At 27.5% G+C, this 15,093-nt stretch overlaps 6 protein-coding genes across 7 annotated transcripts; 4 read left to right on the top strand and 2 right to left on the bottom strand.

The window, feature by feature from the left end:
- Positions 1–71: 71 nt before the first annotated feature.
- Positions 72–2,523, top strand: LOC124426287 (WW domain-binding protein 11). The gene is made up of 7 exons (XM_046967791.1): positions 72–265; positions 355–480; positions 575–672; positions 794–965; positions 1,046–1,299; positions 1,403–1,940; positions 2,042–2,523. Exons 1-7 carry the CDS (start codon positions 202–204, stop codon positions 2,482–2,484), a joined length of 1,695 nt encoding a protein of 564 aa, XP_046823747.1. The 5' UTR covers positions 72–201; the 3' UTR covers positions 2,485–2,523.
- Positions 2,524–2,913: 390 nt separating this feature from the next.
- LOC124426297 (mediator of RNA polymerase II transcription subunit 15-like) lies at positions 2,914–6,420 on the top strand. Of its 2 annotated transcripts, XM_046967810.1 has the most exons (8): positions 2,914–3,131; positions 3,557–3,606; positions 3,858–3,979; positions 4,255–4,300; positions 4,425–5,076; positions 5,339–5,508; positions 5,586–6,147; positions 6,258–6,420. In XM_046967810.1, exons 4-8 carry the CDS (start codon positions 4,262–4,264, stop codon positions 6,374–6,376), a joined length of 1,542 nt encoding a protein of 513 aa, XP_046823766.1. In that variant the 5' UTR covers positions 2,914–3,131; positions 3,557–3,606; positions 3,858–3,979; positions 4,255–4,261; the 3' UTR covers positions 6,377–6,420. The 2 variants fall into 2 exon arrangements, with proteins under 2 accessions (XP_046823766.1, XP_046823759.1); XM_046967803.1 differs by lacking the exons at positions 3,858–3,979; positions 4,255–4,300 and having other exon boundaries at positions 2,915–3,131.
- Positions 6,421–7,262: 842 nt separating this feature from the next.
- Positions 7,263–8,253, top strand: LOC124431637 (intraflagellar transport protein 22 homolog). Its single transcript, XM_046979800.1, has 4 exons — positions 7,263–7,409; positions 7,487–7,713; positions 7,777–7,976; positions 8,051–8,253. The coding sequence occupies exons 1-4, from the start codon at positions 7,263–7,265 to the stop codon at positions 8,218–8,220; spliced, it is 744 nt and encodes a 247-aa protein (XP_046835756.1). The 3' UTR covers positions 8,221–8,253.
- Positions 8,254–8,268: 15 nt separating this feature from the next.
- LOC124427255 (bifunctional coenzyme A synthase) lies at positions 8,269–10,584 on the bottom strand. The gene is made up of 5 exons (XM_046969910.1): positions 9,755–10,584; positions 9,336–9,679; positions 8,977–9,231; positions 8,706–8,888; positions 8,269–8,611 (listed from the first exon to the last, which is right to left on the bottom strand). The coding sequence occupies exons 1-5, from the start codon at positions 10,341–10,343 to the stop codon at positions 8,408–8,410; spliced, it is 1,575 nt and encodes a 524-aa protein (XP_046825866.1). The 5' UTR covers positions 10,344–10,584; the 3' UTR covers positions 8,269–8,407.
- A 189-nt stretch (positions 10,585–10,773) lies between these two features.
- LOC124427259 lies at positions 10,774–11,658 on the bottom strand. The gene is made up of 4 exons (XM_046969925.1): positions 11,515–11,658; positions 11,276–11,432; positions 11,076–11,195; positions 10,774–10,984 (listed from the first exon to the last, which is right to left on the bottom strand). Exons 1-4 carry the CDS (start codon positions 11,647–11,649, stop codon positions 10,845–10,847), a joined length of 552 nt encoding a protein of 183 aa, XP_046825881.1. The 5' UTR covers positions 11,650–11,658; the 3' UTR covers positions 10,774–10,844.
- A 635-nt stretch (positions 11,659–12,293) lies between these two features.
- On the top strand, positions 12,294–14,922 carry LOC124423269. Its single transcript, XM_046960815.1, has 6 exons — positions 12,294–12,605; positions 12,825–13,293; positions 13,406–13,752; positions 13,833–14,080; positions 14,172–14,340; positions 14,402–14,922. Exons 1-6 carry the CDS (start codon positions 12,577–12,579, stop codon positions 14,652–14,654), a joined length of 1,515 nt encoding a protein of 504 aa, XP_046816771.1. The 5' UTR covers positions 12,294–12,576; the 3' UTR covers positions 14,655–14,922.
- Positions 14,923–15,093: the final 171 nt, after the last annotated feature.

The raw sequence follows: 15,093 nt of genomic DNA, 5'->3' as shown, positions 1-15,093 counted from the left end.
AAAACGTAACTTTATGTTTCAAAAAGTTATTTGTAAATGCACCTTTCATTGTTGAACAGTAGTACGTTGAAAAATGATGGTATAAGGACGACATGTTGATTGAACAAAACGTAAATAATTATGTTGATTTACAATTAAGGTGACTTAAAATTAAGAAGTCAGATAAATTTCATTGTTTTACTTGTGTTAAAAATAATTAAAATGGGTCGACGTTCAATTAATACCACGAAAAGTGGGAAATATATGAATCCTACAGATCAAGCACGTCAGTATTGTTCATAACCAAATATATAAATAATAAATTCTTATTATAAATAATAGAAGATTGACGATTTTGTGTATTATATATTTTAGGTAAGGAAGCTCGTAAGAAAGAATTAAAGAAAAATAAAAAACAAAGACAATTGGTGCGAGCTGCTGTTTTAAAAGGCAAAGATCCTACTCAAATAATTGAAGAAATGGAAAAAATAGATCAAATGGGTTAGTATTACACAATAATATTAGTTTCCTAAAGTTTTACTAATTTGAATTACTAATTTGTTTTACTAATTTGTTGGTGTTTATTTCATTTTAGAATACAATGTTATGCAGCCACCACCCTTAAATGAAAAAGTATTAAAAGATAAACGAAAGAAACTTAAGGAAACCTTAGACCGTGTTTTAAAAATGTATGTAAGTATAGAAATATTATACATTTTATATTTTAAATTGGTAAGATGACAATAGAAGATTTTTAATGCCTTTATAAAATCATTTATAATTTATATTTCTATGGTTGATTTACTTTCCTTAGGCAAAAGATGATCAAGAAAAGTGGGCAGAATTAAAAGAACAATTAATACAATATGAGCGAAGAAGAATAGATTTAGTCTCATATTTTGAAGCTGTAAGACATGCACAACAGGTACAAGTTGATGAAATACCATTGCCATCTGCAGCCAGTGATATATCTCGGATTTATCCAGGTTTTGAAACAATTTTCTTTTATATTTTATTTCATATTATTGAGATTTTCTTAATATTACAAAGAGAAATATTATTTCAGGCTCATTAACATCACAAATTCCACTACCGGACATGCCACAACCTCCTGCACATATGTATCCGCCACATCCACATTATATACCACAGCATCATCCACTCATGAACATACCAATACCACCAAGTATTTTAAAGAAAACCAGTGCATATGCCACAGCTCCATCAATACCTACAATGGCACCAAATAAAGAACCACCAGGTGTTCCACCTTTTCCACCGCCTGATCTTTCAAGTGATGATGAAGATGTTACAGAAAAGGTAATACTGTATATTTATTATTACAATAAGTTAATGATTCTTCATTTGATTTCTTGAATATAGACAATTAATTTTATAACTATTTTATATATGCAACATATAGAATAAAGATGCACCAGCAAAATCAAGAACAATACGTTTTGCGGATGATAAAGATGATAATAAGCAAGATTCAGATAAAGAAAAAGATTCGGAGAAAGATAAAGAAAAAGATAGAGAAATGGCAAAGGTAAAACCAACTACTTTGCAACAAAAAATGTTGGCCATGGCAGGTCAAGATATTGATCAATTTATGCGTGAAATGGAAGTAGTTCATAAAAAACGAGAAACTGAACGTGCTCAAGATTTAAATGCTCGCTTATCATTACTTGAGGCAGAGAATGAATCTAATAATAAATCCAATAATAAATCTAACAACAAAACAGAAGATGAAGAACTTGAGCCTCCAGGAGCATCTGAGCATTCCTCAGGACATAATCAACATGCATCATCTCATTCTCATACACAACATACACAACAACATAATTTGCCCCATATGAATCTTCCACCACCTCCACTACTATATAGGCCACCACCTCCACCATTACACCTTCGAATGCCTCCACCACCACCACCTCGTATCGGACTTCGTCTTCCACCTGGTAATACATAAATCATTATATTATAATATGTAAAATTTAATCATGGGAAGATCATAATTTTATTATTCGATAAATTTATTGTATAAAAAATATTTTTGCAGGTCCCCCACCTGGATTGCCTAGAATGTTACGACCGGGTCCACCAAGTATGCCTAGAATGCCACCACCACAGATGCAAATGCCTAGTTTATCTAATATTTCAAATATAGCAAATGCTCAGATGCAAACACAAGCAGGAACAGGATCGCAACCTAAAACTCCTAATGTATTATCTGCTGCTCCTCAATTAATTAACAGAAAAGATAAAGATGGGAAAAATACAACGACTATTGAAGCCAAGCCTCAAATTCGGAATTTAGCTGCGGATGTTACTAGGTTTTTACCAACATCTCTACGAGTAAAACGAGATGATAAGAGAAAACCAAGCAACATATCCAGACTTTCAGAAAGATTACCAGAAACTCAACCACTTCGGACAACACAACCTAAAACAAAGGATGATGCATATATGCAATTTATGCAAGAAATGGAAGGTTTACTCTGAGTAAATAAAATAATTATTAGCATTATAATTAAGATGAAAGATAGTGAATTTTTGTATTATATAAGATCATTAAATAGCCCTTACATAAATTCTGTAATTACAAATTCCATTTTGCACCATATATATGGCATTTTTGTTGTATAAATGTACAAGTTTCGCTTTAAGAATACTACATGTTGTGATATTTTCAAAATGCAGACATTTAAATTATTTTTCAATTGATTTATTATTTTGCCCGAATATTGTACAGTCACAAAAAAATTACCATATATCACATAGATTATAGAATAAAAATATTAATGCAACCTTTTTTTTAACAAAAACGACTGATCGAAACATTTATATAGTTTCGTATTTTGCTCATGCGCGATGTTTGAGATTCATATTTCCTGTTCTTAAGAGTAGTGGGGATGAAATCATAGCGTCATTTCCTTCTTCATGATTAAGTGGCAGGCGTGCTCGATAACACTGTAGCATTTAACGAAGCAATTGAACTATTTTATGTATATTTAAGTGGTAATAAATGATACTATAGTTATTAACGTGTTTAAACTTTACAAATTAACATTATTTAAGACAGTTCTACTCTTTTATTAAAAACGTAAAAATGTTTGCGAGAAACAGACAAAGTCAGGGCTATCCCAGTGGTAAGAACAGTACAAAATTTATTTTTATATTCAAGGTATATAAACATGTTGATTCAAAATAAATTCTTTTATATTAATTATGTATAAACATAAATAAATTTTGATTTGTATTAAAATATATTACATCAAAAGATCAATACTATCGATTATGCTCGTATTTAAAATATATATCATTTGTATTTTATTTTTCCTTTTTCTATATATAATAGTTATGATCACCTGGTATAAACATAACATATATGTTTACACAAAGATCGTAAGTTTATTTATTAAATATTTTCATTGAAAAGCAATATATTTGCTTAGGTTATACAACAATTCGACGATTATACATTTTATTTTTATTTATATGACATAGTTTGATTAACCCTACAATATAATATTTCTTAGAAAACACAATAAGAATATATTTATATATGTTGCAGCACGAACACAAAATCCTAGTAACCAGGCTCCTTTCCAGAGCCAAAATTCTGTAAGTTTCCATTTATTTATTAATATGTACTTTTATGTCATATTTTTTATGGATATAAAATTTATATTAATTCCAAATCTTGTATTACTTCAAAATTAAATAGAAGATCCCAAATATAACACAAGATATAAAAGATGTTTGAGTTTTCACATATATAGATGCATTAAAATGTTCCATATGTTGTTTCCAAAGTTGTTTCCATTTGCATGTACTAATTAGTGGTCCCTACTTTCCCCTCCCCTGCAATGCAGGTACTAGTAGCTATACAACAATACCGAGGAAGTGCGGTCGGCCAGGGGCTAGATCGTCTGTTACCCACATAGCATAGCCTGCCATAGGCCATTTTGTTGATTTATACTGAACTCATGTCTAAGCAAGTTGAATTATTTTAATATTATTATATTATTGATATTCAACTCTAATTTATTTTCTATATACTTTATTTAAACTGTATTCTTTGTACTATAAATGTATATTTTTTTTCTTTTTGTAATTTTTTTTTTCCTTTTTTTTATTACTTATACATAAAACATAGAATATATTCTAATAGATTGATTATAATTTAACATATAAATTATAGTTTATAATTACTCATTATTTATAAAATTGCTTTTTAAATTATCTAATAATTAACATATTTTAACTTAGCTGAGTCATGAGTAAGGAAACATTGGCCATAGTTAAAGATAACTTGGTAGGTAAGAGCTATGGGGGTAGCATTAGATTGCTTTTAAGTACATATGCGATGCTAGACCTTGGTGGGATAGCACAACCGTAGAGGTTCCTTGTGTAGCGGCGACCCACCCTATATTTTACAGTTTAGTCAGCAAGGGAGTTATCAGCCACCACAACCAATCGTAACTCAGCAAGCTATTTACAAACAAGGGAATGTGCAAACTTCACAACCGTTTAAATCTCAACCACCAGTACAGATACAACAACCTAGTATAACAAGACCCTTGCAACAATTGAAACCTCAATTAACGCAGCAGCAACAGCAACAACATCTGCAGCAACAGCAACATATGCAACAGCAGCAGCAACAGCAACAGCAGCAGCAGCATATACAACAACAGCATATACAGCAACAACAGCAGCAGCAACATATGCAACAGCAGCAACATATACAACAGCAGCAACATATACAGCAACAGCAGCAACATATACAGCAACAACATATACAGCAACAGCAACCACCCCCACAACTGCCACCACCTAATACTCAACAACAACAACGCCTAAAACCAATACTTAAACAGAGCTCGATTACAGTATCCACTGTTCCTATGCAGAACACATCTGTCACCCCTCAACAACCTGCTTCTACATCACAAAATATATCTGTACTCACTACATCAGATACAACTGCCTGTTGCAATAATACCATTGATGGAAAAGTTGATGTCAAAACTGAAAATGCAGATACTGATGCACCAGAAATACCAAGATGGAGACGTAAAATACCTGGATGTAAGTATAATGTATATACATTTGTAATAGTTTCTATAAAATTTTATATACTTTTTTATATTATTATTTTATTATTGATATGATGACAAAACGCTGCGCAAATTTGAAGATGTTTAGCTTTTGTTCGGTGCTTTGCTCCTTGAGCTAAGGCATTCAAACAATCAATGTGAATTAGTGTACTGAAAAAATTAAAAGCTAGATAATACAAACAGATATTATATCTTAAACTTTTCTATGTTAAATAATAAAATTATGTATGCAGTTAAGGTAAATAAAAAACTGAAACGTCTTCGTTTGAATCAACGTTTAAGAAAGACTCTTCAACCAAAAAACGCAATTATGGTTTTAAATGAAATGAAAGCTGGAGTGCAGTTTACATTTCCTGAAACACAAGGACCTATGCCAAATTCTCTTTATCTTGTTCATGCAGAGGTAAAAAAAAGTTTTTCTGCAATGAATACTCATTCTGTATATTTGTTTTGACTAAATATTATGCATATAATTGGCAGCTTGATGGGAAAACATATGTTGGTCAAGGATTATCTAAACCACTTGCACGTCAAAATGCTGCTGAAAATGCATTAAAAGCATTATTACTTGAAAAAATGACTGCAGCTAGTATGAAAGCACGTATGGATGCCGAATCAGATGGACAAGCAAATCAACCTGCAGATTCTTCCATGTCATCAACGAAAGAAGACAATGCAGAAGATGGACAAATGTCAACAGATACTAATATTGACGAAAGCGAAGAAGTTCCATGGAGTTCATTAGCAAGTTTTGCACTTTATAAACTTTTCTTGGAATGGCATAATCAAGGAACATCAGTACCAGTACCCAGACCAGGATTACCTACACCACTAAAAGGAGCAAAGAAAATACTTTCTAGTACAAATAAATTTCCAGTTCAGAAGGAACTTCCACCAAATGCGACCAATATACATCCTGTTATGTTATTAAATCAAATGAAACCAGGATTAACATATGTAGAAATAAGTCGTCTTGGAAATCCACCTAATATAATGTTTACACTAGCTGTGGAAATTGATGGTGTTGGTTATACTGGTTCAGGTATATAAAAATAATAAACTTAATAAATACAAGATAATAATTGAATTCTTGTGTTAATGGAGAATTTATTTATAAACATGTAAATAATTATAATATCTTTTTAATTGCAGCAAGAAATAAAAAGGATGCTAAAAAAATAGCAGCAAAAGCAGCATTGTTAGCTTTATATGGATTAAACTATCCTGAGGAAAATAAAGTTGATCAATCTGAGGATGTACAAAGTATGTAAAGTAATCTTTACACATTAATCAAAATACATTTCTTTAATCACAATTTCTCTTCTGTTATTTTCTTTATCCAAATAATAAGTGTTTGCAATATGCTACAAATTATAATTATTAGATTATTATACAGAAGTGACTTGAAGATAATCATGTGTAAAGTTATATCATTTATATTTATTAATGTATAGATTCAGAAATATTTTGTAATAATCTGTAAGCTATATGAAAAAAAAAAAAACACATATTTTAAAAGATAATGTAACATCTCATCTGATTATGTATGATATGACATGAATTGTACTTATTGTAAAAGAAGTTAAGATATCTTAAATAGATATATTGTATTTGCTCTCATATGTTATCTGACATTCGAAAAATATCTTTTAAAGTAAAAGATATATAATACCATAAAATTTTTTTAATTTTCTTAATATTTTACTTAGTATTTTATTGACCAATCAAATATTGAGAACAGCACATGTTTTTTTTATATATATATATTGATAAGATTTGCGACTAGTTTATTAATAATTACATTAGTTCTATGTATATCGTTCATAACACAATTTATTTGTATTAACTATCTTATTACATAAATATCTTATAAAACTATACGTTGTTGATAAATAAATTAATACCTAGTACTAAATATTATTGAAATATTAACCTGTAATAAATATGTAATATATCCGTTTATTATATATGTGTATATATATATATACACATAAGTATGGGTGTGTGTGTGTGTGTGTGTGTGTATGTATGTGTGTATGTATGTATGTATGTATTATATATAGAATTATTTCCAATTGGAATAATTATGATTTTATATAAATACGCTTATTTATTATGTTATATAATTAAATACGCATTCTAACTTCAATATTATGAATGGTTACCATAGAAACAGTATCGTACACAAAAATTGCCTTCAAGAGTATGATACACAAATATGGAAAGATTACGAAATATACTGTATTGCAAAAGATATCAATAACTATGCAAGCTTTAAAATTAGTAGTAATTGGACCATTGGAGGTGAGATATTAAGAATTAATGTTAATAAATAGTAGTGCTTAAATTAAATCTTTTTTATTTGATAACATAAGTAATAAAACTTATGTGTCGTATTATTTATTTTCTTTATAATTTTGAATAAAAAAATCTTTCAGAGTGGTAAAACTACAGTATCAAACTTTCTTGCTGATGCTTCAGAAATCCCTTACAATTACCATCCAACATATGGTGTAAGAATACTAGAAGCAGAAGCACAAGGCATTATAGTAAATAATAGAACTATTTCAAAAGATATTGAAATATGGGATTGTAGTGGCGATTTCAAGTATGCAAATTAGATACATTGTATGTTTTAAATGTGAATTCTTATAATTTATGTATTTTATAGATTTAAAACTTGTTGGCCTGCTATAAGAAAAGATTTGCATGGTGTGATGTTAATATATAGTGCAAAAAAACAAAATTGTTTAAAAGAAATACAAGAGTTCTATGATTATTTTGTTACACAGACTAAATTAGGTCCTGACATGTGCGTAATATTTTGTTACGATCCTGACAGAACTCTATCTGAATTACCGAAATCGATTTGTAAGTGTAAAAATAAAAAAAAAAAAATTGACAAATTGTAATTAAAAAAAGTAATAATTTTTTTACTTATGCAGCTTCCACATTTCCCAAAGTATCACATGTCAGATGCGATATAGAAGAAAGTGGTAATAAGTTACAAGCTGACTTTCGTTCATTTTTAAGCTCTCTTATGACTAAAATGCAAGACTATTTGGATCAAGAAGAAAACACTATATTAACCGATAATATTTTATTTGCTAAATAATTTCCTATTAATTTAATAAGATATAATATATGTACACATATTGTACAAAAGTCTATAATAATATTATATTTTAATTCCAGTGTATAATCTATATAAAAAAAGGATTAAATTTATAAACTAAAATAAACCATATACATTCCCCATTTTTTTTCTTTAACCACATCATGTTTCTAAGAATATCATTATATTAATCAGCTGAATGTTGTGATAAATAAGTCTTTAATTCCTCCCATGCATTTTGTACTTGCTTTTCTGTGAAATCATGATCCCACAATGTGCATATGACAACATTAGCTTCTTTAATTTGATCTAAGTTACTTGGTTGCATTTCTATTCTTTGTTTTGCTTCATCCTCTGATAAAATATTTCTTTTCATGATTCTTTTAATAGCCTACACATTTAATATATGTATCATTTCTTAATAAGATATATGTATATTGTTAATAACATGAGGTACATATAATATTAACTAATATTGAACAAACCTCTTCTGGTGGAATTATGCAAGCCCATATTTCATGACATTCATTCTGCCAATTAGCTTGTATCAAGACTGCTGCCTCCATAAAAATAACATTATATCCTCCTATATATAATTCATTTATCTTCCTTTTAGCCTCTTCAAGAATTAAAGGCCACATTAAACTATTTAATTTATTTAATTGTTCCTACATTTTTAATACAAAATTATCAAATTATTGAAAAAACAACTGGAATAATCTTGTCATATTATACAAATTATATATATAAATATACCTTATCATTAAATACAATATTACTAAGAGCTTTTCTATTGATAAAACCATCTGCATTAAGTATGCCTGTACCAAAATGTGTAACTATAGTTTGAAAACATCGTTTTCCAGGAAGATATAAATCATGTGCAATTTTATCACAATTCACAAATCCAGCGCCAAATTTTTGTACTTTCTCGATCACTGATGATTTACCACTTGCTATACCACCAATTAACCCAATAATATAAGGTTTAAGTGGTTTATCTTTGTTTATCTGCAAAATTATTAATAACATATATAACAGTAAAATATATAATATATATAAAAGTAATATAAATAAAAATAATTGAAGAGGTCTAGTGTCAATAAAATACATACAGATTTCCCTAATCTTTTGCCAAGTAATCGTATTCTTTGATTACTAGAACTAATTTTATTTTCTTCATATGCTCTGTGATTTTCATCAGCTAATAATTTTACTTCATGAATAACCAATTCATTCAAATTTTTTTGTAATCGCAAAGAATTGACTTTATCACCGCCTCGTCTCGTTTCTTCACTGACTACTATCATTTCAAATGTAGGATCATCTTTAGTAGGACCATACATATCATTAATAGGAACAATATCATATGTTAATGATGAATCCACATCTTCTAAAAAATCTTTAACATCTGTTATTCTTTTAGAGCATGGTTCTATTAATTCCCATAGCAATTTTCCTAAAAATATTAATGGTTGATTGTCAGTTGTGACTAAATACAATTGACAACATTATTTTAATAATAATTTCTAACCAGTTAACATGTTTGTATTTGTCACACCAACTGTAAGTTTTTCTCTAGAATACAAAACAGCTTCGCTTAAAATAATTTTATGTCCATTGTGTAAACGATCAAATGTGCCACCCAAAACAACACTTTTGTATGTTTGTAAATCTTTTGTACTACATTCATCGGTATCGTTACATTTCTTATCATTTTGTTCATTATCAAGTGTAATGTAACTGCATCCTTCTGATATATTGGCAAGGCAATCTTGTATAAAAGTATCAACTACTTTTGTATTATAAATTTGATCAAAAATTATTATTTCCACCGGATTTTTAGTATTTATAATGGTAAAACCAGGATTTTTTATATGTGTTAATAAAATTCGTATATCTAGTCTAGAACAATTATTGGAAGCTACTTTATAAATATTAGCAACGATTTGGGCATAACAAGGTAATTTCGGTAATTTAATGGAATGATTTCCTGGTGTAATTAAATTTTTTTCTGGCAAATACTGAATATATAATGTTTTTAAAACATGTTTATTGATAACTGGTAATAACGTCGTAATCCTACTAGGATTTGTCAAAATTAACAAACCAGTACTTAACATATTTAAACACAAATTTAATTTTTTAGTAGAACTATGTAAGAAGATTCTATTTCAAATAACACTTGTTTAGAGTTGAATATGACGATTATTCTATGCATACTATCATTTAATAACTAATAATAACGTAGAATGAGATATCTTTGCGTAATGAATAAATAAATAAACATAAAGACTATCAACGTATTTATGTATCCGGTGATGATCACCTGAAGTTGACGATCGTAACGAAGAGGTTATTTTTGCTGTAGATATAACTTCAATAACTTTGAACTTTGTTCCTTTATTGTTAAACGTAGATTATGCAAAATACCTATACAAGTTACTTAATATAATCTTAATTAATTTATTAAACAATAAATTTTGAGATTATTGTATTCAATGCATCTAAACTAATTAAAAAAAGCAGTATATCAAATAACAATATCAAATTAATAATTTATTATGTAGATCAAATTATATATTTAATTAATTATTACTGTAAAGCATACAGTACATGAAATTTCATGGTTCTGAATAACTTCTCGAAAGTCTCGTAATTTTATTATGCAATAATAACCATTCTGCTAAAAGCTTATTATGATTATTTAAAGCTGATTTCATAACGATATCATAGTGTTTATTTGGCATATCTAAATGACAACCTGTGATACAATCAGATATAATTTATAATAAAGAACTCTCTGTAGTCATACATAAAATATAAATATGAATTATTTTTCATTTTCTACAAACCTGTTTCGCAAAGAATATCTAAGCAAGTAAAATCATTATTGTTAGGATGGTTAAGAAAAAAATATAATGCCATACAAATTGCATTTTCACCACTATAAGTTCTAAGAAAAGGATTAGCACCTGTATATAATATAAAACTTTCATAAATTTTTAATGTTAAGTATAATATCATAATATATATCTAATACTATAAAGTTTACCTTTTGCAAGCATATATTCGATCAAACATGTATTACCATGAAAGCAGACTTTGTGAAATGGTGTATAACCATCGGGTCCATGTGGAATATTAATTAAATGGGGACAATAATTAATTAAACGAATGCATCTAAGTGCATACACTTTTATATAACATTTCTAATAATAACATATCAATATAAAGATATTATTAATATGAGAAGATAATAAAATGTTCCAAATAAGTATAAATATGTCTTACATCAGCTGCTTCATATAATTTTAACAATATTTCTCTATGATTTATAGTATCAACAATAGTTTGTGTTGATGTACACTGATTAGAGAAATATTTCTGTTTAGATTTTTCAAAAGGTGTAACAATAGATTTTGCCATATTATAATATTTTCCTATAGAATCATGTTAAACATATTTTTAAAAACAAAATGATAAAAAATTTACATAAAATAAATATATTTAGTATAATAATTTTTCATTTATAGCTTTACAGAATGCATACTTTTAATGCGATTATGTATACAAAAAATGATACCAATAATGAATAAAACTATGACTATTTGTATTTTACTTATATTCATAACTATAACTTAATATTATTTTATTTATTTATTTGAATTTAAAAAAATTTTTATTTTGTGTTTCTTCTTACACGCATTTATTCTTATTATATTTTTAAGTCTTTCAAATTCTATTATTTGATTGGATATGCTTTGAAATTTAAACTATCCGTAAAAATAGCTTGTCATTGGTTAAAATTTGATGATCAATAACAATTAAATAATTATAATAATTATTGTTACAAGACTTTTTATTATGTAATTAACAAATAGACATGTGAAAAATAAATAATTCATTATATAAAGATAAGATTTGGCAGAAACATTACATTAAATAATATCATTAAATTATAGTTTATTTTTATTTTGAATATAAACCAATCAGCGTTAACTGTTATATATTTTCGACCAATCATGATAAATGTATTTGCATCGTATGTGTATTATTGCGCGTAAATTCAGCTCTTTTGAAATAATGATTATGAGTTTCAATAAGAGATTGATCGCATTATGATATAATTACAAGATTTATAATATTTTAAAGGGATATATCTTTTAATTAACAAATCGAGAATTCTTTGGTGACGTTGAAATGTTTTAAATTACCTGCCTGGCTATTAGTAAAATAATCAATAACAACAGTGATTCTTATACAAGATTCGTGATTATACTTTTGTCAAGGACTTCCTGTCATAATCTCTATAACGATTTTTAATGATTTGTGCCATAATTTGGGAAGCATGAAATGCATAAGAAGACAATTAAACGGAATGTGTACGTTATTCTTAATTGTACTTTACATTTCAAGAATTAAAAGTAATCGTTTTAGATTTCAGATGTGAATTAAATTTTTCGATATAATAATAATTTGAAAAATTAATTTTATAACTTACAGTATAATTATAAAATAATTAATATTTATCTGTAAGAGTTAATATTAAAGTTATTTTTAATAAAATCTGAGAAGTAATGAAATATACTTTTTATATATAGATTTAGTTCAACCACACAAAAGATAAAAGCACCTCAACATCTATTAAGACTACGAGACGATGAAGCTTATGAACATGAGCTGTGTGGAGTTCCATTACCAGATATACAAAGAAAAGAGTTTTCTAAAAGAATTACTAGTCCAACAAGCTGGGATCGAACTAGTATCTCAACGTCTCTGTCATGGCCTGAGGAAATGGAAAATGTTGCAACTGAGAAATTACTTCAACAATGGGACGCAATTGACAAAGTTCTTTATAATGAAACTAATAACTTGTCCAATAATGAAATTTTGGAAGAATGTACGCAATGGAAAATGCAAATACCACATTTGAGAGTTATTGGAAAAGGATTGTTCGATAAAAGTATCTGTAAATCCACAGATTATAATGTAGATAAAAGAGAAGTACAAAAACCGTCTGATCATTGTGATAGTTCAAAACTATCTATTGAACATTATCAAGTAACAAAGGTATATGTTTATATTTCTAATAATGATGTATTTTTATAAAATGTCATTTTTTTTAATTGAAGTATATTCTAAATGAAAATATAATTTTAAAAAAGGTTTTTTTTTTTTACAGGATATCAATGAATCTTCAAACAATTCAAAAAATAAAAGATTAAAAGAAGATGTTTTTAATATTATCTTGGAATACATAAATGCTCAATTATTTCCAACTAAAAATGATGATACAGACACAATAGATAGTACATTAGATAAAGTATTAAAAATTACTCCTGCACCTATGTGTAGGAATAGAACATTTACAAAAAGTTCTAAATCTACTAGATCAGGTGATCAAATTTTATATCATGATCATTTTGAGGATGATTCTTTAGATCTCAGTAATATAAAACAACATGAGGAAAATATTTCTGACAAATCAAAGCTTGAAACTATTAAAAGAAATAAACATTCCTCCGAAAGGTATATTTAAAGAAAAATAAGTATTTATGACATACATGTATGCTTATATATCTTGTATTTAAATATATTTATGTCAACAGGAGAAAAGAGCATTCCATTTCTGCGAGTAAAGTAAAAGGTTTAAAAAAAATGGGAAATGATGTAAATGCTGAAAAAGAGAGACTGTATACTCCACAACAAAGCAGAAATAAACTTGGTACTGTTTTTAATGAAAAAATTGTAGTTAGTCCTGTGCCTTTTGCTGTATCTACCAGAGAAAGTTTTTCAACTTTAAAAACTGTACCTATTAGATTCATGGGACAAGCTTTAGAAATTTCATCTTCTCAAGGTAATATGTATTTTAATGTATGATATGATATAATATAATATAATAGATATAACACATTTATTAACTGATATATAATAATGTCTTGTTATAGGATCTGCTAGAAATTCTTTTTCTAACATTAAGCCATTGTGGAAATCAAATAGTATTAGAATGCCAGATACTCATTCTGCTTGGCAAGCACCTGTATCTCCAGCTGTGTGGCCAAAAAATCTTAGACTTGCTCCTATAGATACTTCAAGGCTCCCCAGCAGTAAAAACAGGTATATTAACGAGCTGTGACTTATGATAAAATGATAAAAATAATAACAATTTTTATTCCAGGTCATCGTCGTTGGTTGCGTCACCAGCTGTATTACAGCGCAGTATAAAACCTTTAAGTCCTATTTCACGTTCAATAATGCCCTCTACTGCAAAAATTATACGCGATAAGAATAATGATGTTCTAGAAATTCAAGGTAAGCATATTACTACAGGACAAGTTCCAAAATCAGCTTTGTTCACAAGTAATTGGGATTATAGTCCTAGAAATACTGTAAGTAGAAAAAAAAAAGTTACAGTCAAAAATGAAAAATAACATTTAATATGCGATTAATAGTATATATTGTTATAAGGCGAATCGTAAAATATGCTTTCGTTATCTCGAAATGATTAGTTCTATAAATATAATAAGATTCATAAGATATATATATGTTGCTCTGGCAAAAGTTTAACTGTGGGACCAGAAATTAATTAAAAAAGATTTATTAACATTTTATTTATATAATTTCACTTTAAATAATTAATTTGATATTCACTATGCAAGAATAAAAATATTTTATTGTGGCAATATAATATGCATATTAATGAAAGTATTATGTATTTTTATAAAAATCAGGAATTCTTAATGTGATTTTTTTTTTTAATAATATCGAAATCATTTTATAAATTAATTATATTGTAAAAGATGTGCACATTTGATTTTGTTTTGAATACAAAATTTAATACAGTATGTAGAAAAGAACTATTTATAATAT

Source organism: Vespa crabro, chromosome 1, assembly GCF_910589235.1.
Source record: "Vespa crabro chromosome 1, iyVesCrab1.2, whole genome shotgun sequence".
Classification (NCBI taxonomy): domain Eukaryota; kingdom Metazoa; phylum Arthropoda; class Insecta; order Hymenoptera; family Vespidae; genus Vespa; species Vespa crabro.
The sequence above is the reverse complement of the archived record's forward strand: the minus strand, read 5'-3'. Positions and strand labels throughout refer to the sequence as shown.

What these genes read in the sequence shown, in the direction of transcription:
- LOC124426287 (XM_046967791.1), top strand. Translation starts at nt 202, where the DNA reads ATGGGTCGACGTTCAATTAATACCACGAAAAGTGGGAAATATATGAAT. An exon ending in ACCGTGTTTTAAAAATGTAT is followed by an intron (nt 673 to 793) that starts GTAAGTATAGAA and finishes TACTTTCCTTAG; the next exon opens with GCAAAAGATGATCAAGAAAA. An exon ending in CGGACTTCGTCTTCCACCTG is followed by an intron (nt 1,941 to 2,041) that starts GTAATACATAAA and finishes ATATTTTTGCAG; the next exon opens with GTCCCCCACCTGGATTGCCT.
- LOC124426297 (XM_046967803.1), top strand. Translation starts at nt 3,092, where the DNA reads ATGTTTGCGAGAAACAGACAAAGTCAGGGCTATCCCAGTG. An exon ending in GAGACGTAAAATACCTGGAT is followed by an intron (nt 5,077 to 5,338) that starts GTAAGTATAATG and finishes TTATGTATGCAG; the next exon opens with TTAAGGTAAATAAAAAACTG. An exon ending in TTTATCTTGTTCATGCAGAG is followed by an intron (nt 5,509 to 5,585) that starts GTAAAAAAAAGT and finishes TATAATTGGCAG; the next exon opens with CTTGATGGGAAAACATATGT.
- LOC124431637 (XM_046979800.1), top strand. Translation starts at nt 7,263, where the DNA reads ATGGTTACCATAGAAACAGTATCGTACACAAAAATTGCCTTCAAGAGT. An exon ending in TAGTAATTGGACCATTGGAG is followed by an intron (nt 7,410 to 7,486) that starts GTGAGATATTAA and finishes CATAAGTAATAA; the next exon opens with AACTTATGTGTCGTATTATT. An exon ending in TGAATTACCGAAATCGATTT is followed by an intron (nt 7,977 to 8,050) that starts GTAAGTGTAAAA and finishes TTACTTATGCAG; the next exon opens with CTTCCACATTTCCCAAAGTA.
- LOC124427255 (XM_046969910.1), bottom strand. Translation starts at nt 10,343, where the DNA reads ATGTTAAGTACTGGTTTGTTAATTTTGACAAATCCTAGTAGGATTACG. An exon ending in ATATTGTATTTAATGATAAG is followed by an intron (nt 8,889 to 8,976) that starts GTATATTTATAT and finishes TTAAAAATGTAG; the next exon opens with GAACAATTAAATAAATTAAA. An exon ending in GCATAATTCCACCAGAAGAG is followed by an intron (nt 8,612 to 8,705) that starts GTTTGTTCAATA and finishes TTAAATGTGTAG; the next exon opens with GCTATTAAAAGAATCATGAA.
- LOC124427259 (XM_046969925.1), bottom strand. Translation starts at nt 11,649, where the DNA reads ATGGCAAAATCTATTGTTACACCTTTTGAAAAATCTAAACAGAAATAT. An exon ending in AATTATATGAAGCAGCTGAT is followed by an intron (nt 11,433 to 11,514) that starts GTAAGACATATT and finishes TGTTATTATTAG; the next exon opens with AAATGTTATATAAAAGTGTA. An exon ending in AGATATTCTTTGCGAAACAG is followed by an intron (nt 10,985 to 11,075) that starts GTTTGTAGAAAA and finishes ATTGTATCACAG; the next exon opens with GTTGTCATTTAGATATGCCA.
- LOC124423269 (XM_046960815.1), top strand. Translation starts at nt 12,577, where the DNA reads ATGCATAAGAAGACAATTAAACGGAATGT. An exon ending in AACATTATCAAGTAACAAAG is followed by an intron (nt 13,294 to 13,405) that starts GTATATGTTTAT and finishes TTTTTTTTACAG; the next exon opens with GATATCAATGAATCTTCAAA. An exon ending in AATAAACATTCCTCCGAAAG is followed by an intron (nt 13,753 to 13,832) that starts GTATATTTAAAG and finishes TTATGTCAACAG; the next exon opens with GAGAAAAGAGCATTCCATTT.